The sequence below is a fragment of the Salminus brasiliensis genome, chromosome 11 (genome assembly GCF_030463535.1).
Source record: "Salminus brasiliensis chromosome 11, fSalBra1.hap2, whole genome shotgun sequence".
Classification (NCBI taxonomy): Eukaryota; Metazoa; Chordata; class Actinopteri; order Characiformes; family Bryconidae; genus Salminus; species Salminus brasiliensis.
In genome coordinates, this window is record NC_132888.1 from 23691266 (window position 1) to 23712601 (window position 21336).

The window sequence follows — 21336 nt, forward strand, 5'->3', positions numbered from 1 at the left end:
GCCATCATGAGTGTTTTTTTTCATAGGTTTCTGTTTCCTTGTTCGTTTGGAATCAGGTTTCGCGTGTGGGTATAGCATTTCACGTGTAGGAATTTACCCAGCTCAGCCATAACAACCATCTCTGCTACATTCTTTAACAGCTTACTGTTACTTCACTGCTTATGGTGCACATGAGGGACTAGCTGCCATACTACCCATTTTCTTCAGTGATTCCATGACTATGACTAAGCCCTGTTTTTTAATGACTGAATACGGATGTTAAACTTTGGCAATAGTTTGTAAGTCGCTTCACCATTTCCAAGTTGGCCGGACGTTCCACCATTGCTTGCTCCATGATCCTTTGGTCTGCAGATATACACAGCTCTAGAAAAAGAGCTGTGTATATCTTAAATTTGCATCTCTACATGTAAGGCAGGCATTTTATTCCAGGCATATCATCAAACAAAGCTGAGTTAGCTGAATTTGCAGACTGTAAATGGCAAGTCACCCAACATCAATGTTAAAGACTTAAGACATGAAAGCTGTGATTTGCCGTCAAGGTTTTTTCACTGTAGTGATTTCTGAATGCTCTCAAAGTTCAAATATTAGTATGGTGGTGTTTAAATCTGAATAATAATTTATTAGCATTATATGAGCAATTGTTTTTAAGCAGTTGTCATTTCTTCAAATAAATGCTCTAAATGCTCTTAATTTAAGAATTTGCAGGAGATTCGGTTCTTGACGGCCAAACAGAACAGCAGCAGAGGACGTAATTATTCACTGAACCATATAGTATCAAATTTTTATGGGTTTATCAGAACTAAGATTCAGTTACCAAAACTTGAAAAGGAAACCCAACAGATGTTTGGTCTCAAAGGGAGATACTTGTGCCACCAAACTCCTTATACTGTCCTACAACATGATGCAATACTCTGAAAGATGCAGCGCTTGCCTGTGTGTATTGAGCATTCGCTCTTGCAACCGCAGGTCAGTAGCTGTCATGCAGTAATTAGCCAATGAAAAGGGTCGAAGTCCAGTAATGAGCTCTGCAATTAATGACAGCATGCCATCATGTCATCAGCACTACTTTTATCATTTAGCAGAAGGTCTCAACAAGGTGCTGGCTTTAGGGTTTATATCCTTAATTATGAGATTACTCTGGTGTAAAACATACATTGCAGAAAGGTTATACCCTGCTGTGCACTTGCCAGAGGTGGTCTTGTCTGCTAATGATGATGAATTCTTTGAGGTTCCCAGCGTGTATTGATGTCAATGTGAGTTATTGTTTTCCTTTTTTATTTATTAAAAAAAAAAAAAGCCTATCCCTGTCTCAGACTGTGGCACAGGCTGTGGGGGGTGTAAGATAACGCTGAGTCGTGCAGCGAAGCAGCAGCAGCCCAGGTGAACAGCGCTGACGAGAGCCGTCTTATCTCCCTGAGCCCAAACTCCATGCAGCTGCACCCCTGGGAGCCGGCAAAGCCATCAGCGCTTTCGCTGCCACCACTGCCGCTGCTAGCGCTCGTACAATAAGAAGCTTTTTGTGATGGAAATGTTCTCCTCTTTAGGGAACTGCGCCTCCTGCGCCAGCTTAGCAGAATGATGGCGGTGGGAGTATGAGAAGGAGGGGTTGAGCTATATGGGTGAGAGCTGTGAACGATGGGAGTTGACGTTAATGACTAATTTAGGCGAACGTCTCCCTCCGCCTCTCGATAGAGTTGAAGAACCGTGAGTTGCGGGGAGGAGGCCTATTGTCTGACCTCTTTGCTTTTTAATTGTGACTTGCTAATCTTTTTTTTTTTTTTTTTTTTTTTTTCCTCCACATAAGCCGAGCAGGAGTGGGCCTACGTGGCGCAGCACTAGATTAGGGACTAATCAGCAGAACTCACGTTTTCTGCATTATGTGCTGAAGTAGTGCTTCAGATTCGTGCTCATGCTTTTCCAAGCACACACTCTCCTCTAACCTCTTTTAAAGATCATTTAGTGAGTTCTTTTATGCTCAGCTGAGAATTGAAGCATGGTTAGTTCAGGCATGCCTATTTCGCTCTAGTTAGACGTTGGTGCTAGGAAGGGTTGGGACTGGTGGTAGGTATTATGGAATATCATGAGTATTTAAATGAGTGCTGATCTATTCTTCTATTCCCTTATTTGACATCTATCGCCTCTCTTCACTCTGATAAATGCAAACAGCTATAGTAATAAACTGAACATCACCATCTGCTCAGTCAGTATATAGACACGTATGTCATGACAGTACAAGAATTTCAATGATTTCGTTGAACAGTACTGTGTCTGGAGCAGAATGAGTTATAATGCACATCTTTTAATAATGAAATTTAATGTAGGGGTTCAACAATCAACACAATTAATAGATTATGCATGCAGGGTCCGAAATATACTTGGTTGAAATATATTTGGTTAAATGTGCCAGGCAATTAGCAGGGTACAGGCAGGATTCTTGTTTAGTTAAGTTTTGTTGGTTTCCTGGTATAGACCCAACTTTTTAGCACAGTCCTCCATTTTTCACCATTCACCATTTTTTAGCCTGCCTGCCTTATCCACTCCACAAGCACCTTAGAGTGTTTAGGGACATTGTCCAGTTTTAGCCTAGTTTTAACTGCTATGCTGAAGAATTCATTACTCCATCCGCTTGTACAGTGTACTTTTACAATGTATAGCCCCCACAGCATGATGCCACCACCATGCTTAACAGCTTGAACACTGTTCCTGGGGTCAAGTCCCTCACCTTTACTCTTTCAAACATACCTGTCCGTGTCAGTGTGGTTAGTTTCTGGTCTTTTCCATGGCATAATTGTGTAAAATGCCGTGAAGGTGATAGTTTGGGCCTTGGCAAAGTGGCTACACCTCTCAATAACCTGGTGTTTAACATGGTGATTTTAGGAATCTAATGTTGTTCAGAAGTTCTGACTCTAAAGACTGAGCTCGATGGAATTTCCCGTTGTACTGTGTGTTGCACAGTCCCAATTTTGCCACAATAATTATGTCCCTGATAGGGGTATATATGTTAAATGGTATTTATATACATATTATTATTGAGGTAAATGCTTAGTTAAGTTATAAGTCAGATGCTGTAATGTGTGTTACTACATAACTAAATGTGGGTCGCACTAATCATCTGTCTAAAATGACCTACACTTATGTGAATGTTGGTTGGTTGGTTGTTTCAGAGCGGGCTTCCAGTGATGAGTCTGGATATCCTGAGTCAGTTCCCCTCCCCTCCAGTGCCCAATCTGCCTGCGATGGCCATGACCATGCCCCCTGTGTTGGCCCACCAGCAGCCCATGATGGCACCTGCTGCACCTGCCGTCATGCCTATGCCTCCAAACCCACCGGCACAACCTCCCAACAATTTTGTCGCCAACTTCCCTCCCATTCAGGTAACCCCATGCGCTCCCAGGCAGTGATTCTTTTCCATTTGGAAGGGCGTGACATGGTCTACATCATTCAGTTGTGCTGAAAGTTTGGATATGGATGATCAGTCAAACTGGTCAAATTATTTTTAAACACCCTAAAATCGGGCGAATCTCTTTTTCAGGGGGCGAAGACGGACGATGACGATTTCCAGGATTTTCAAGAGGCCCCAAAAGCAGGGGGTGGAGATGATTCGTTTACAGATTTCCAAGGAGAGACGGTGGGAACCTTTCCTGGTGCGTCCTCCTCTCAAAGCAGGTATGAGCACGCCTAATTAGCCTGCCTCTGATCGCTTATTCCCCATTACATTTGCCCTAGATGGGTATGATGAGGATAACACCGTTTGTGTTGTACCATATTCTGAAACGGGCATCATAAAATGCTATTGAGTCGTGTTGCATCAGTTTCTTATGATGTGGTTCTGCTCACTTAGTTCCCTCTGTCTGGGCATGCTCTCCTGGAGCATCCAATAGTGCCTGCCTTTGTAATAGCTTGCAATAATCCACCAGACACACCAATTAAGCCCTGCCATCTTTGCTAATGAACCCATTTTAATGGGCAGCTGATAAGCTCGTGCCATTTTATTACTTTTCAAAACTGCATGGTGAGATTCTGTGCTCATGGGTGGGTTGCGGGGGGGGCAATTATCTAGGAGGGAGGGGGGGGAGAAAGGCTATTTTATCGGAGTGAGACAGCCTCCTGCAATTCTTTACTATCAGTATAGACAAAGGTCTTATTGTTTATTGGCATATCTGGTTCTCAAGAGTCTCTAATCATTGTCTAATTAAGGGAGAGAACCGAGAGTGGTGCAGGAAGGTAATGTGAGAACTCAGTGATGGTTTTTCACCAACAGAAGTGTGTTTTTAAGGGAAGGCGGAAATAGTAGGTGCACTGAGAATAAGAACATGGCAATATTCCACTGAAATAGCTGAATAGTGTGATTGGCAGAGAAGTCTGAGAAGCTAAAGTGATGCTTGACCTAGAGAATACATGCAGTCATGTGAACTGTATGACAAAAAAAAAAACATGGATATTTGATCTTAATTTAAGCAATATTGAGAGATGGAGGTTATATAACTAAGCACATAAAACCAAAGAAATTGCTTCTAAAAGAATAGACTACTTCTAAAAGAATGGCTACACTGTCTAAAGGTACCTAAAATTAGAATCCAGTGCAGCACATCAGCTGCAGGAAAAAAAAAAAGGATTTTTGAGAGGCTTGTCTCATTTAAACCTCAGACACTAAGTTTTGGTTTTTAAGATAAGCATTTAAGTAGTAATAAATATGGGGTTGTCCTAACATGTCTAACTATTCTTCATAAGTGCAAAAATACACTGCATGGGTACGCGTTCTAATTATTTAGTTTCAGGATGCATGCGAACCATGGATTAATCGCCAAAGTTGAACCGTAGCAGTGTGGAATGCCGCTGTTACTGTTTGCAGTATTAGTTCCCTCAATCTGGACGCAGAGCTGCAGTGAAATCATACAGACCGAGCAGCTGTCTGTCACATGAACTGAGAGTGTGAATACAACCGTTATGGAGCCAAAAGACAACACAGCCCATGTCTGCAGCGACATCACTCTGTTGTGTGAGGGAGAGAGCGGAGTTTTTTTAGTGTGAGGTGTAGGAGTCTCATGTGGACACAGGCTGAGTGCAAAAAGAAACCGTTAACCAAAACAAGCCAAGGTTGCTTGTTCCGACGCGAGCAGAGGAGGGTCGACGTTATTGTGCCTCCATCCAATAAGTCATTCATACAAATGTAGCAGAAACATCAAATGCTTTCAAACTGAAAGCTAAAATGACTGTCTCTCATTTCTCTACCAAAATAATTGTTTGGTACAGCCATCTGTAGCTCAGCTGGGTTTACAGAGTGCAGAGTGAGGCTCTTCCTGGCCGTAAGGACAGAGGAGGAACTCATGGCCAGAATTAGAAAAACAGGAGATGAGTGAACTTTAGAGAAATGCTAAGGAATACTGACATGACTGTGTGTGTGTGTGTGTGTGTGTGTTGTGTCTGTAGTGTTCCTGCCATGCTGACTCCAGTGTCTGGCTCGTCATCCTCCTCGTCCTCTGATAAGTATGCAGTGTTCAAACATCTGTCGGTGGAACAGCCGACAGAACCCACGCCTGCTGTCTCAGGTACCGCCCGATAACAGCATTAAACATTCACGCAACACACACACACACACACACACACACACACACACACACACACACACAAAAACCTTCCAAAACAAAACTCTTCCTGTGTTTCAGGATCTGATCAATCACAGATGAAAACTGCAGATGTTAAGAGTTATATACTGCATGTTAAGTGAAAATGCAGCAAGTAATATTATACATTAAATAATATATATAGTCAACTTACCAAAAAAAAACAAAAAAACAACCAAACCATGAAGACTGCCTAAAAACAAAATTAACTCATGTTTTGCATATCGTGGTGTGTGTGTGCTTTTTTTTTTTTTTTTTTTCCCTCCAACTTTATAATAAAAAAAAAATAGCAAAATATCACCCTGCTTACAGATTTGCAGTAGATTGAATCATAACCCCTGTATGTATTTGTATGACCCATGATACATATTGTATCACCAGGTTCTTGTCATACAATTCACACTTTGCCACTGACACCAGATTAGTCTGCGCTGTTTAATCAAAACTATTGTAACGAATTCAACTTAATGTCTAATTAATTTGAATAATTTTTACTGTATAAAATTACAATTTATAGTGGCTTTTTTTTTTTTAAGCTCCTTGAAATCAGTATCGGTGACAACAATTCCCAGCTCTTTTAGTTTGGGACTACAGTGTTGTTCACCATCATGTGCACACATAGAATGACTAATTCCCCGGCCCTTCTGAAAACCTCTTCAGCTTTGTGGGAGGTCCAGTGTCCAGTTTGTAATATTGGAGGCTTCTGTCTGGCTTATAAAGTATTAGATTTGTTTAGTCTGCTTACTTTCAGAGTCTTTTTGTCTAGGGATGCACCGATCCAAAATTAGGATCGGGTATCGGTTCCGATATTAACAAAATTGGCTGGATCGAGTATCGGATAATTAGGCCGATCCATGGAACCAATCCTTTCACTTTAATTTGTTGGTGTGAGACTGCACTAAATGTGCAAATAAATAAATGACAGACATTACTTTTATATAATACAACAAATTAACACAGATATAAATGTACTAATTTGCAATTTAAGTCAGTCCTGATGCCTTAAGTTTCTCCCACATGGTGAGATATACGGTTTATTAATTCAGCAATGGTATCGGATCGGTATCGTGTATCGACCGATATGCAAATTTATTTATCGTTATCGGAAACAAAAAAAAAACGGATCGGTGCATCCCTAATTTTGTCGTAGAAAGAGTTGCTTGTATGTGTGTTTACCTGCTGATTGTCACTGCTGTGGTGACAGCAACACTGCACTGCAGTTTGTAATTGACTGGAGGCTCACTTGTCTTTGATCCAGATTTTGGAGACAAATACAGCGTGTTCAGAGAACTTGAGCCGCCGTCAGACAGAAAGCCAGTTGGTAAGCGATTTCCTGTTTTTTTTGTTTTGTTTTGTTTTTGTTTTTTTTATATTGTTTGGGACATATTCTTAAGTGCCATACTGAGCTGGGCCATAGTCATCACATTTAAACACACGCTTGTTTCGATGTGGTTGCTTGAATGATTCTAGATAAGTCAGTCCGCTCACACACTGTAAATGTGATTATGTGATTTATTATGCTTCTCCGTATTAGATGTGTATTCTTAGTATGTTAGTATGACACTGTAGGTGAATATCGCTGCTGTCCAATGACAAACCTGTATCTCCATTTTTAGAATTCCTCATTATTTGAACCTGTAGCTGCCCTGTACCTTGTGTGTTTAATTCTGGATGAATGGACCAACAGAAATGCTCAAAACTGACATGGAATGAAGTATTTTTACCTTGACTTTCATTAAAAGCTAAGACGGTTTTTCCCTCCTCCTGTAAAGTTGCTGTTTTGGAGATGCATGTTTTTCTTTGGACAGCGATGATGTGGAGTTACCCACATTCATACAGGTATATGTGTGTCCCTGTCTCACTAGAACAGAATACAATGGGAGCAACTCTGGGAGCTCCAGTAAGTTAACTGTTGGCGTGGCCTTTTTTTTTTTTTTTTTTTTTTTTTTTTTTTTTTTTTTCTTTCCCCACAAACCTGAACTGTGGAGTCTGCTCAGTGCTCGTTTCCTTACTGTTGCAAGAGCAGAATACTCTATTCTTTTTTTTCTTTTTTTTTCTTCAACTGTGTGTTTGTGTGTGTGTGTGTTATAGCTGAGAGAAATTCACTTTGTCTTGATACCACTCTGTTAATAGAAAAAGAATATCAATATTAGAAGAGCTCACACTTGCCCAGAGGTTAAGAATTGTCTTTGCTCAGTATGAGTGCAGTCTGTTTGTTTATTTTCTTCTCTGTGTGGTGCTATTGAGACTGCAGAAGAGCCTAAACGGCCATAATGTCGTATCCCACTTGGGGACCTCTGTCTCAGTGCATGTGATGAGTGTTTACTTGTGTGTCTCTCTGTGGACAGGCCTTGCTCTTGTTGTGCAGTGGGGTGTGTATCTGGGGTGTGTATGTGTGTATATATGTATATGTATATATATATATATATATATATATATATATATATATATATATATATGTATATGTGTGTATGTATGTGTGTGTGTGAGATGTTTGTCTCTCCATAGTGAGCCTCTTTCATGCGGCGAGCAGCGCACTCAGCGGTTTTGAAATTCAGCAGCCGTATCCAGTGCGCGTCAGAGCCGGAACTAATCCGTTTCCCTCCTTTGTAGGATTGTGAAATGAGAAAAATCGAGCCAAAGGCGACTCCAAGGCTGGGCTCCATACTGTGCCAGTCTAGCTCCCTAGCCTTTTATAGCTGCTGTGAAATGATGTTTCGCTGCGGCCTTCAATTGTGTTTTTATTTGTTTTTGTTTGTTTGTTTTTTTCCCTCTGTAGGCGAAGGATTTGCCGATTTCAAGTCTGTCAGTGCCGATGATGGCTTCACAGACTTTAAAACGGCCAACAGCATCTCTCCACTAGACCCACCAGACCAGGCCAAGATGTTCCAGCCCGCTTTTCCACCCCCTTTCAGCCCTGCTCTTTCACAGTGTCAGTCCCAGCCTTCAGCTTCTCTGGCTCAACCCAAAAACCCACTGAACATGGCTGACCTAGACCTCTTCTCCTCTGTGGCTCCTCCTACTTCTGCTCCTGCCCCTGCTCCTTCCACTGTTGACTCTAAATCCAGCCCTTTCTCCACATCTTCTTCTTCTTCTGCGCTCCCCTCCCTGGTGCTCCCTCCTGCAGGCCCCAAACCTGTCAGCAGCATCGGGACTAGTGATGACTTCGGTGACTTCGCACTGTTTGGCTCCTCCTCTTCCTCTGATGTATCCTCCTCAGCTCAGAGAAGCGCTGTAGGAGTCGTCCAGGATGACTTTGCAGATTTCATGGCTTTCGGGAGGTCCGGGGAGCAGCGTAGCGAGGCCTCCTCCCAGCAGCAGCAGCAGCAGCAGCAACAGCGGCAGGCACCGGCCACCGACAAGTACGACGTCTTCAAGCAGCTGTCGCTGGAGGGTGGCCTGGCCTATGACGATGGCAAGGAAAGCGGCTGCGGCGGGTCGTTTTCCTCCCTGAAGAGCAGCGACGCTGACGACTTCGCCGACTTCCAGTCGTCCAAGTTCTGCACAGCGCTGGGCGCCTCCGAGAAGAGTCTGTCGGACAAGGTGGCCGCCTTCAAGCAGGCCAAGGAGGACTCTGCCTCGGTCAAGTCTCTGGACCTGCCATCCATCGGGGGCAGCAGCGCGGGGGGTAAGGACGACTCTGAGGACGCGCTGTCTGTTCAGCTGGACATGAAGCTGGCCGACGTGAGCGGAGACCTCAAGCACGGCACATCCGACAGCTCGCTGGACCTGCCTGGCCTGACGGCCCACCAGCCCCCCGCCGCAGGTGAGGAACTGGTGCGCTTGCTGTGGTGAGGGCTGCACCCTCCCTATCTCTCCAAAACACATACACGCGTGCACACACACCCCTCTCAGGCCTCCACATGGCCAATTTTACAATCCCTCAGTCAGCTCTCCAGCTGGATAGTTAGGAGTAGTTTTCAGACAAATGGCTGAGTGACATATCAGAAACTTCAGGCACACATCATCTCGTCTCATTTCCTTTCATTCATCCCTCATTAAGCAGTATTCATTTCTTTGCCTTTATTTACGGAGTCTAATTACTGTACAGTATTTATTTATTTATTTATTTTGCTTTCATTCAAAGCTAATCAGTATTAATGACAGTTGCAGTATTTGTCTGCTTTACCAGACACGCATTAAGCCTGCTTTTGGACCGAATCCTGGGCAGGAATTAAACCTAGTCTTTGGTCTAGATTTTCTTTTTAATGGTAAATCTCCATTCAGAATGCTGTGCAGACTGAGACTAGGCCTAATCCCTTTCTGTGAATCTGGCTCTTTGTGCTTTGACACTAAATCTGACGGTACAATTCAAACGACGGTAGAGACTTAATCAAACCTCTACCGAACACGCTGTGGTAAGTATACTTACAAAGAGCTCTGGGTAAGTTTTCCCTGTCAGGGTGCAGTGACCTAGACTGCCATGTGACATGGACCAGTTGCAGTCAGGGGGAGGTCTCAGAACAATCTTCTTCGTCATTAGGTCCAGACACGGTCAAGGAGGTCTCTGAACAATCCACAAGCACATTAGGTCTAATCACAGTCAGGGGGAGGTAACTTGGAAGAAACTATGGTCAGTAGTTCCAGTCACAGTCAGAAATAGGCCTTGGCACATACCACAAGATCGTCATGGTACGTGTTCACTTGCAACTTTACTTTGCCGCATCGTTTAGGTTTCAGTGGAGATATCTGCAGCATCATATGGAGCATGATGGGGCTGCAGCCAAAGTTTTTAAGCCTCTGCATGGCATTTAGCCAGTTGAATGAGGTTAGATTAGTTTCAAACATTTACATTTACATTTATGGCATTTAGCTGACACTCTCATCCAGAGCGACGTACAAGGTTACTCGTATTACAGAGGTGGGCCAATGTAGTGTTAGGAGTCTTGCCCAAGGATTCTTATTGGTGTAGAGCAGCATAGCCACCCAGACCAGGAATCGAACCCCGGTCTCCCACATGGTGTGGTAGCTCACTGGCAGATAGTGGTGTTATCTGTTGCGCCACACCAATCCCTGAAGGTACAGGAGGACCACAGTGGTGAACGTTTTTCTTCTCTGAAACCATGATGGTTTTACATTATAAATGAAAATATCCTGATGTTATGCCTCGGATGAAAGTGAAGATATAAAGAGATGTTGGATTGGTTGTAGCTTTCAACCATACAGAGCTTACTTAGCTTGGTTGCTGCTGTGGATGAGCGATGCTCATTATCAAAATTCGAAAAGCATTAGCACCACTACTCTATATCTCATTATAAGCTTTGGTAAACAGAAATGCCACCAGCAGCATGCTGAAAGATGGTGCATGTCAGAATCCAGTGAGAAAACGTGTACTTAGGAGAAAAAACATAGTCCGGGGAGGTCTTTGGCGCTGCGTTTTTAGGACCATTTAGTCGTGATAAGAAACACTAGCTAGTTTTTCTTCCTATATCTGGGGACCCACAGTATGCACATTTTATGCTTCCCCTTCATCTAGCACATCCGATCGAAATCCTTTAGCTCATTAACAAGCTCCTCATGTGCTGGCTCAGATGTGTTAGGAGTAAGGAGAACACAGGTGTGCACAGCATGGCGTGCCCAGGCCTGACTTTGGAAACCCCTGTCCTCTTAGCTATCTGTGTACCGAAGGAACATGGCTTTTAGACATGTGCCCCCTCTATCTCTGTGGTGGTATTGAAATAAAATCTGTTGTGTTCGCCCAGCTTTCAGCTTTCACTCATTCGGGCAGGGACTTGATACAGTGTTTTGTTCACCACCATACTCGCAGATGGGACGACTAAGCCCTCAGAATAGCTAAGCTGATATTTGTCCAATTAGGCATGATGGATGCGAACGCATAGTCAACAGAATACCTGGCCAAGCAACAAATACAAGGCTGTTCTGGTGTCTGGTCTGTCCAGAACCTGAATAAAACGACAGGGCTTGAGCTGGTAGCACACTCACCCAGCTTTCGGTAAATAGCACCAGCGTTCCAATGGTGCCAGAAGGCTTTAGTCTGCAGCAGAAAGACAATAGACCGAAAGCCAAATGGTCTGTTTTGAATGAAAGAGCACCTTTTTAGAAACTCCCAACAGACATGATCAAATTTACATTCACGTCGAAGGTCTTTAGCAGGCGTTTTTCTCCAGAGCGACTTACAAAAGTGCTAAGGTTTTTGCTGAAGAACTGTGGGTCAGTGTGCTCTGGACATAAGGCCGTCAGACCAGGGCTGAGAACATCACGGTTTTAGTCTCCTCAGCCCTTAGTCACCAAGTAACGAACCAGATGCATAGTCATAGCAGACTTGAAGCCCTGACTTGGGCTGGGGTCGTCTCCTCCTACGTTCCACACTACAACAGTAGACTGTGATACAGACTACTGCCTCACAGGATGTAACACACAGCCAACACACAGCTAACGATAAGAGCTATTCTGATGGTATCTGCCCAATACTGATACCCTAAGACAGCGATATGCCATCTCTAGCAGACACTACACAAAATTGTTGAACTAAACTGCACTAAACGGTAAATGGTAGCGATCATGTGATGGTCTGAGAGTTCTCTGGTTAACTTAACTTTGCTCGGTCTCCAGTGGCTGCGCTAACAGAAATAAAAAGCACTGATGTTTATCAGAACTGCTCAAATATGAAGGGTGAGGCTTATCTGCAGGACACTGAATGTCATCAGAAAAACTGGGGAGTGAATGGTGAGGTTTGAAACTGTCCGTTACAGACTGATAATTTCACATATTAAACACCCCTACCCCCTGGCCCCACTCATCATCATGCATCAGTTATTTACACAGCCCTCAGCCTCATATTGGCGCTCATATTCCCAGTTCTACATTCCGCTCACCTCATGACTGCCCGTTCCTTTAATCATTGCATCATCGCTACATAAGTCACTGAAAATCAATGATAATTTGGCCTCCAGCTGGACCCTAGCATCTGCCCTCTTCTGCACTGGCCACTCACCTGATCAGCTGGCCGAAACGCAAGGCCGTTCAGAAGACTCCGCCGCCGCCTCCTCCCAGTTCTAGGCAGTTTTCAGGAAATTGGTCCCATTTTGCTCTTGCACACATTCCTAATACAGATGCCTCTAGTCTGGTTTCCAGCGGTTTTCCCAAAACTGGAGCATACCTTTCTTGCAGGACAGTTTTTTGGAATCTTTAAATTCCCCTGCACTTGCACTGTGCTCCTGGATGTGTAGCTAACCTTTCGAAGAGACAGTATCTCTTTTCCCAGGCCCTTTTGAGCCAGAGCCCCCCCACAAACCCCCCTCAACCCCCTCAAAAAAAAAAAAAAAGCAGCAACAATTCATCCGTTTGTATACGCCCTTATTCCGGGTCTGCAGCAGTTATACGAGCGCCTCCGTCGGCGTTTGAAGCCTAACCCTCATCTTACCTTGCGTACATTTTGCCACAGTTTGTGCCTGCCTTTTCAATTTGTGAAATTGACAAGAAAGCAGTAGACGATTGCTAGGATTCCATTTTCTGGCCTACCTGCCGAACTAGGTTGTTTTTATGGACGAAAACGAACAAACAAAAGAAAAAAAAATGTATACATGCTAATTTAATAGTGTATTTTTATTACAGGAATATATACTCTTATTTATTTTCAATATAGATAGTCTCGATTGATACTCCTGATTGTGTTCAGTATTTGTGCGAGATTGCTTATTAACCGATATTTATGCAAAGTGTTCTTTTTTTTTTTTTTTTTAATTATCATCATTATTATTATTATTTTTTTTTTTCTTGGCTTGATATGAATGTGTTAGCCTACATTACACCAGGAACGAATGCTTGCTCTTTTCGCCACCCCCACCCTTGCGGTGGTCCTGCTAAGAGCATGCTCGCACAGGAGTTTGGAGCGCAACAACAAAAAAAAGAAAGCAAAAATACAAACAAACAGGTGGCGAGAGAAAAAGGATACTGTCTCTTTATCTCTGTTCTGCACCTGTCACTCAAAAGATTGAATGCTCTGATAGGATAGTCCTCTTTGTTTACCTTTTAACCCTTTGAGCACCTGGCGGCTTTAGCGTTATCGGCGCTGCGCCGCACCGCACCGCACCGCACCGCCACACTGAGAGATTGAATCTGGCCTGCCTGCTTTGAGCCAAAGCTATGAAGCGAACTCCCGGCTGTCCTGTTAAAGCAGTAGTTTAGTAAACTCCCGCTCCCAGGTCCTCAAAGGGTGCCCAACTGCATAAAACCTGTACTTTTCAAATCACCTTCTTGGCTTAATACGTGTTCTGTATGACTCTCTGTTGCTTTCTCCTTTTTTAGAACAACTACAATGTCCTTGACCTATGCTAATATTTTAGTCTGTGAACGTGCCTTCTCAATTCTGGGTTTCTGCATCTGGTTTTGGGATTCTCTCTTTCTTTTTTCTTTTTTTAAATTTTATTTATTTTTAATGAACCTTCTCGCTTCTGTTCCTCTTTTCCCACAACTCTTGCATGCTCTTGTATTCTTATAACGATACAGGAAAGAAAAAGAACAAAAAAACAACTTTTTAAGTGTTTGTTTGGCGAAACCTCTTGTAACAACAGACCTTTTTTGTGACCTATCTCTCTTTCTCTCTCTGCCAATGTTGTCGTAATAAATATGAATGATGGTGTAGCGGAAGTGCGTGCCGTCTCGATTTTTCCTCCTCTCCTTCTCCTCTTCCTCCTTGCTCTCCTCTTGCCACCCGAAGCAGATTAGGCAGAGTTCTGAGCATGAGTTCCTTGTCAATTTCACAAATTGTGTGCGCGAGCAGAACATTTATGCAACGTGTAAGAATTCACCTTGCTGTTTTACGTTGTTTGATATATAGAAACTTTTTTTATTATTATTATTATTTAAATAGTAATATTTTCAGCTTAGTTGAGCCAAACCTGAACACACACTGTGGGTCGATCATATGTTTCTTGACCGGAAGCTTGCGTTCGGTCATATGCAATAGTTTGTACACTTTCGTTTTCTTTCATTCAAGTAAAATTATGTAAAATAATACTTTAAAATCACGATTGTTAGAATTTTCAGAATTTAACATTCTGGGGAAAGAATCATAAGCGGGCCATCAACTTTGTAGAAGGTGTTTTTATTTTTTTTTGGGTATGAAGCAAATAAGCAGTCATTCTAACATCAGCAAAACATGAACCAGTAATAATGACTATATGATCCTGAGCCTTCAAAGAACATATTCACACACACATATATATATATGTATGTGAAACTGCATTATAATTATAGATTATAGAATTTAATAGTCCAGCATAAAGAAATTTCCCACTCACTTCCAAATTTCCATTCACTTTTATGGCATTTAGCTGATGCTCTTTTATTCAAGTGAATTAATATATATTTTTTTAGTTAGGTCTCCAGGTTCTCAAATTGAAGTTAAGATGTAGTATCTGAATTGTACATCAGTGATGTAATTCCAGTTTATTTTCCATCCATATTCTCCATGTTAAATGTTGAAAGCGGGGCTTCTGCTAGCTTGATGAGCATTATGGGGAAGTATATTTATTTGGCTGATTTGTGACCATTAGGTAAAAGGACATTTGGCTGTAAATGTCAAAACTGTCAAATAAGTCAGTAAGTAGTTGTAAGTTTATGGCGATGCAGGAAGAAAGCTGCATTTATGGGCCGTTCTAGATGGAAAGCAACATTTCATTTTTAAGCTTTATGTGTCATAACGACCAGCGTCCACAAGGGACAGTCTTGAAGCGACTTGTACGATAAAGAGATGCTTGTCATTTTTGACAACTGACAACTTTCAGAAGGAACTGGTCCCACCCTTTGGAAATCAAAAAGTATTTGGTTGATTTCTCTGACTTGTTAGGTCTTCAGTTGTACGTCTGAAGTCCTGACCAATGGCAGCGCTCCCCTCACTGTATCTACCTGGATACTACTGGAAACGAAGTCCTGATTGGGGAGTTTTCTATTTGGGGTTTTCTACCAAGCAAAACTGAACAATAAAACGAGGCTAGTGCTAAAATTTGCATCCATGTATTTTAATTTCCCAAAGCCTGTTAGGCCGTCCCTACCTTCCCTACTGGTCCAGGGTTACAAATGCAGTAAAATGAATGTAATGCAAAGCTTTTTTTGCACAGTGACCCAACATGACCCCAGCAGCAACTAACAGTGTGTAGATCTTGTTCAATATTGGTCATTGTTAATGTTGACAGCAGCACACCTCTGATTTAAATATAGTGAATTATATTTGCTCAGAGCTCTTTTATCACGGCTTTATCACCCTACTCACCCATAAAGCAGAACTACAGTGAAAAAAAACCTTGCTGGACTTCAGGACGAAGAAAGAGCTCCTCTGTGAGACCTGTGGATAAACCGAACCCACAGCAACTTCAGACATCTAAGAAGACCTCAGTGCTGTGACTGGCCCGAGTGACCAGTGTTCTGCAGAAGCTTTAAACTCCAGCATTTCCCCAGCAGTCCTGCCCTTGTTGAAAGCATACAGGTCTGATCTCTGTTCTGAGAAGCATTTGGGACGGCCTTATCTCTGCTGATTCTTGTTCTCATAAAGTTATTATGGCAGGACCTCTAAACCTTAAGTTGGAACAAGAGTTCAGCAGACTGTGTTGTCAGCATATGTTGGCCTCCTGGCTTCCACACTGGTCAGGATGTTTGAACACTGTAGGTAGGCAGAGCAATGAATCTATAAGATCAGTTGGTAAATATGGATATGAATGTAGAATAGTGGAGACTACCACCGTAGACTTTCTATAAATTTGAATATGTGGAAACCAAAGAGGATTGAATACTCAATGGGGTAAGTATGACGCTAGCTCAGGGTATGGATTTCATCTGCAATTCATTGCTGTCATGAGATAATCTGTAATAATTCAGTCTGTTTTGGTTTAAGAACAGGCCAAATGCATGTTAATGGGACCATTTACCAACCTCTGGTTGTCCAATCAAGCTTAACAGACTGGTTTTCGACCAGTGCCACTGGTATGTGACGTCCTTTTTTGATTGACAGCTCCATATTGTGGCTCATGCAAAATATCAGCACAGGCCAAAACATTCTTTATAAAGTTAAAAAGGGTGGGGCTAAACTGCTGTAGGCTGAGTGGGCAGGGTTATACTGCTGTGAGCTAAATTGGTGGATATATGGTAATATGCAAAAGCTTTAAGTGCTTGGGTGAATTAAATGGAAAAAACAGTTTATTTACTTAGTAAAATGCTAATATTAGATTTACTATAATTAATATTCACCAAAGCTCTCCTAGTGTTAGTCATTTTCATCCCGTTTAATGAAGTTAAATCAAGTGAGCTGGTGATTGAATTGAACACACGAGTTTTAGCAGTAAACAGTGTTTTTACTGATTACGCCAAATAATTTGACTGACTTTTTCATGATACAGCCTTTAATGACAGCAACAAATTGCGTGATCCCCCCCCAGACCCCCCCCCCCCCATATCACCCTGAAGATCAGTTTGTCATGCTTGTAAGCAGCAGGTGTTTTCTGGTGTCATTACAGATTCAGATGACCTGAAGTTTGACCCCTTTGGTAGCTCTGCCACCAGCAGCCTGGCCAGCTACGACTGGTCAGACAAAGATGACCAAGTCAAGAAACCTCAGGCCGGCGCTCCGGGTGTGCCGCCCTCCTCGGCCGTTCTCCACAGAAAGGAAACGTCCTTCGGAAGCTCCGAGAACATTACGCACACCACAGTAGCTAAAGTCACCACCTTCCCCATCGAGGACGCAGGCTCCTCCCTGGAGGGCGGCTTCGCCACCTTTGCCGACTTCAGCTCGGCCGAACAGGCCGCTGGAGGAGACGACGACGATGACGATTTTGGCGACTTTGCCAGCACCGTCTCTGAGAAGTCGGACTCTCCGCCCGGTCAGGCTGAAGCAGGCCTGGAGGGATCGGATGAATTCGGAGCCTTCCAGGGGGACAAGCCCAAATTCGGCAAGTCGGACTTCCTCAAGGCCAGCGCTCAACCCAAAGTGAAGTCCAGCGAGGAGATGATCAAGAATGAGCTCGCCACCTTTGATTTATCCGTACAGGGTAAGTAGATGTTTGGGGGTTTGGGGGGAAAAGGCCTCTTTTGCAGGGTCATGTGGTGTTCAGGATCAGGCTTAAAACCCGAACTGACATGTGATCATAGCAGGAATGATCAGCAGTAACAATAGCAGCTGATAGTATTGACCCCTTTTCCTCTGTTCATTTGAGCTCAATAGGCCAGACATGACTGACCGTAACAGAGCCGGTTAATGGCTGCAGTCATTCTGACCGTCAACAGATGGCAGTGTGGTGTCTGAGGAGCCTGCCAAGTCCATCAGAGACTGATGAGCACAGCCACATGATATTAACAATCCGACTTTAACAAGCTCTGTTCATTTTTTTTTTCTGCCCTCGTTCAATAGTGTTTCCTCAGTGTGATAAAAGCTGATTTGCTTCATATGCAGCCCCCCCACCACGTCCCCCGCCTGCGTCCTCCTCCTCCTCCTCTTCCTCCTCCTCCCCTTGCTCTAAATGTAATTTGTTGGAATGAAAGGGTTTTAGTTTTCTCCTGTCCCCTGTTGGAGAGTTAATCTGATGAGTGTGGCTCACTCTGCAATGGATTAGTGCTGTCAAGGCCGCCAGGAGACTGATGTGTCTCTCTGGGGGGTGTGATTACCTGTCTCTCTGCCCGCCATACTAGCCTATCCTCTGTCCTCCTCCTCTCTCCTCCCGGCGGAGTGGCCACCCTGCTCTGCCTCTCTGTCTGTCTCTCTCTCTCTGTGTGTGTGTGCATGCCTGAATGCTTGTGTGCTTGTGTGTTTGTGTGTCTGCGCCGTGTGAAGTCTGATGAATAATTCATACCTGCAGCGCCGGGCTGCTGTTTGCTACATAATTATCATTTGTTGCAAATGAGGTATTTGTAGTTGTTGTCCTGCTCCCGGATGGATTAGCAACAGCACTTTTAGAGCTGCAAGTTTCAATTATAGAAAGAAATAAACAGCCAGGCTCAGAAGTGCAGCGTGAAAACAATAATCCCACATTAGCAGTATAACTCTGACCTCATCATGATTTCCTTAATTATGACTTTTAAGGATTTTCCACCTCCGTTTGATTTTATTTATTTATTTGGGTGAGGATTTTCTGCCTCACGCTATCCAAGTCTTCCAAAACACATTCAGTGATGTCGAGGCCTGGAGTCTGGGGTGGTCAGTCTATTGTTCTGAGAACACACCAGCAGCTTAAGCTTAGGAAGTTTGATTGGAGTGTTTTTTTTCTTAGTAAAAGCTTCCATGTCCTTTCAGAGCCACAAGCTGTGTCCCAGTTTAGGGGCCGCATCTTAGGAAGGACGTGATATGTGAAGGTGTAGCCTATGACGATCGACCTGTCACCTTCTCCTGTCACAAGCAACCTTGACAGCTGCAGCCTGTTGGCATGCCAAAGGATCCACCCGTTAGATCCACGTCTCTCGATGCGTCCGCATGTGAAGGAGCCTTCGATATGGAACGGCCTAGACGCACTGCTATGTATTTGAACGCAGTCTCCGAAGGATGCAGCCCCTGAATCGGGACACAGCTTCGAGTGCTGTGTCCCCACTTTCCAACAAGTGTTGGAAAAGAAAACCAGTAAGCCAGTGTTTTGTTAATGAGATGGTGTGTGTGTGTGTGTGTGTGTGTGTACATGCAGGTTCCCATAAGCGAAGCCACAGTCTAGGGGAGAAGGAGATTGTGCGCTCCACGCCGTCTCCTGCCCCTGAGCAGCTGTTCCGTGACCGCTCCAACACCTTGAGTGAGAAGCCAGCGCTGCCAGTCATCCGCGACAAGTACAAGGACCTCACAGGAGAGGTGGAGGTCAGGGCTGTTTTTTTTTCCTTCCTCGTTCTCCTGCTCTCGCACTTTTATTTCTTTGTTCTTCTTGGTCAAACAAAAGCAGTCTGCCTGAGTGGACAGCTGAGCTTTACCGAATTTATAAATGATAATGATTATCTGAATGATTTTCTAACTTGTTCTCTCTCTCTCTCTCTCTCATACTGCTCATACTTCCTGTGACTCAGGAGAGCGAACGCTATGCATATGAATGGCAGAGATGTTTGGAGAGCGCTCTTCAGGTACTACTACACCTACACTCTCAACAGGTCTAAACATAGGTTTCAGGATCGAGTTGTTGGATTCATTCTTTCAGAACTGCTGTATTTTACTGCTGTAGTCACAAAATGCACAGATTTAATATTATATAATAACATGCTAACATTTTAATATCATTTTTAATTGAGTTTAAAGCTTGCAGCAGCATGCTCATGGACAACCTATGGTCAAATCACTGAGCAACATACGAACACATACATCAGCAAAGTGGAGCTCCAGTTTCTTCTGAGAGCCTTCCCTAAAATAAGAATCCATAAACCGTATGAGAGCAAGAGGCTACAATGCCAATCCACAAGGAGTCGGAACCACTGACTCGTGTATTATGTATTGTGTATGCTATGATGTGATGCATGTGGGTCCATAAAATTTGGACAGTGCCTCAATTTTCATCATTTTGCCTCTGTACACCACCTTAATGGATTGAAATGAGGTGAGCATAATGGGATGTATGTGAAGTGCAGACCTTCAACTGTAATATAAGGGGGTTTCAAAAAAATCCTTTGCGGTCAGTGACTGCCTGAAGTTGAGTTTTCTACCCTGGTATCTTCATACCATCATCCTTTAGTTGCTGCTTGTTTGTGGGTCTTTCTGCCTTCAGCTTTGTCTTCAGTTTGTGAAACGCTGCTCAGTTGAGTTAAGGTCAGGTCAGCACTGACCAGTGGAAATGTGCTCTCTGGAATGATGGAGCTCCGTCCTGTACTTTTGGGATGAGTTGAAGAGTTGGTGATGAGGTGGGATCGTGATCATCCAACATCTTGCCTCACTAACGCTCTTGTTGCTGAATGCAGATTCTCTCAGCAGTGCTCAACAGGCAGTAATACTTGCCCATGCCATAACAGTGCCTCCACCAAGTTTGACAGATGATTATAGTATGCTTTAGATCTTGAGCCTCCCTTTCCTTTCCCATACGGGCATTAGAGTCAAATTTGACCAAATTCATCATGATCATTTGCACAATAGTAAGATCATTAATTCGACTTTATCATGGTCAATTATATCTTTTGACATCCTTAATTTAAATAGGACCAGTGACTTTCTGGATGTATTAAATGTAATTAATTAATTTAGCTTTTCTAATCAATTGACTATTTATCTGTGGTTCTTTATCTCCCCCCCCCCCCACTTTCACTCATACTCCACTTTCATTCCCATTCTCTCAACACCCTCCTCCCCACTCTGCAGGTGATCACCACAGCCAACAACACCCTTAATGGCATCAGCAGTTCCACTGTGTGTACTGAGGTCATCCAGTCAGCGCAGGGCATGGAGTACCTGCTAGGTGAGACCCACCTCCATTACCACTCTATTCCACTTCTAACACGGGTCTTGGCCTGGCATCCCCTTACAAGCTCAATACAAGAGGAAGCAGAAAAACGTTTTTTGGGCAGGTTAAGGAAGGGAACGGCAACCAAAATGTGAGGGAGAGCCGTTTTATCCCAGTTCAGCAAAGTGTGATGCGTGATCTTTAAGGAGGATTATTACTTCCCGTTGCTGGATGCTATGCTCTTTACGAGGTTCATAGTTTGTCAGCCCAAAAATAGACTGTGCTCCAGCCAAATACACTGCACCGTGTAGCACCAACCCCACCATGTTGCAGTAAATGTCAAGGCCAAGTTCATTTTACTCTCCGCT

At 43.5% G+C, this 21336-nt stretch overlaps 1 protein-coding gene across 6 annotated transcripts in view; it reads left to right on the forward strand.

Moving 5' to 3' along the window:
* The window catches only part of synrg (synergin, gamma), a 56321-nt gene that overhangs the window by 18666 nt on the left and 16319 nt on the right, over nucleotides 1-21336 (forward strand). For all 6 annotated transcript variants that reach the window (XM_072690634.1, XM_072690638.1, XM_072690633.1 and 3 more), the window contains 9 exons: nucleotides 3165-3374; nucleotides 3533-3666; nucleotides 5431-5549; nucleotides 6883-6945; nucleotides 8404-9390; nucleotides 17096-17626; nucleotides 19247-19410; nucleotides 19614-19667; nucleotides 20887-20983. In XM_072690634.1, the coding sequence (XP_072546735.1) occupies nucleotides 3165-3374; nucleotides 3533-3666; nucleotides 5431-5549; nucleotides 6883-6945; nucleotides 8404-9390; nucleotides 17096-17626; nucleotides 19247-19410; nucleotides 19614-19667; nucleotides 20887-20983 (2359 nt within the window). The remainder of the gene's footprint in view (nucleotides 1-3164; nucleotides 3375-3532; nucleotides 3667-5430; nucleotides 5550-6882; nucleotides 6946-8403; nucleotides 9391-17095; nucleotides 17627-19246; nucleotides 19411-19613; nucleotides 19668-20886; nucleotides 20984-21336) is intronic.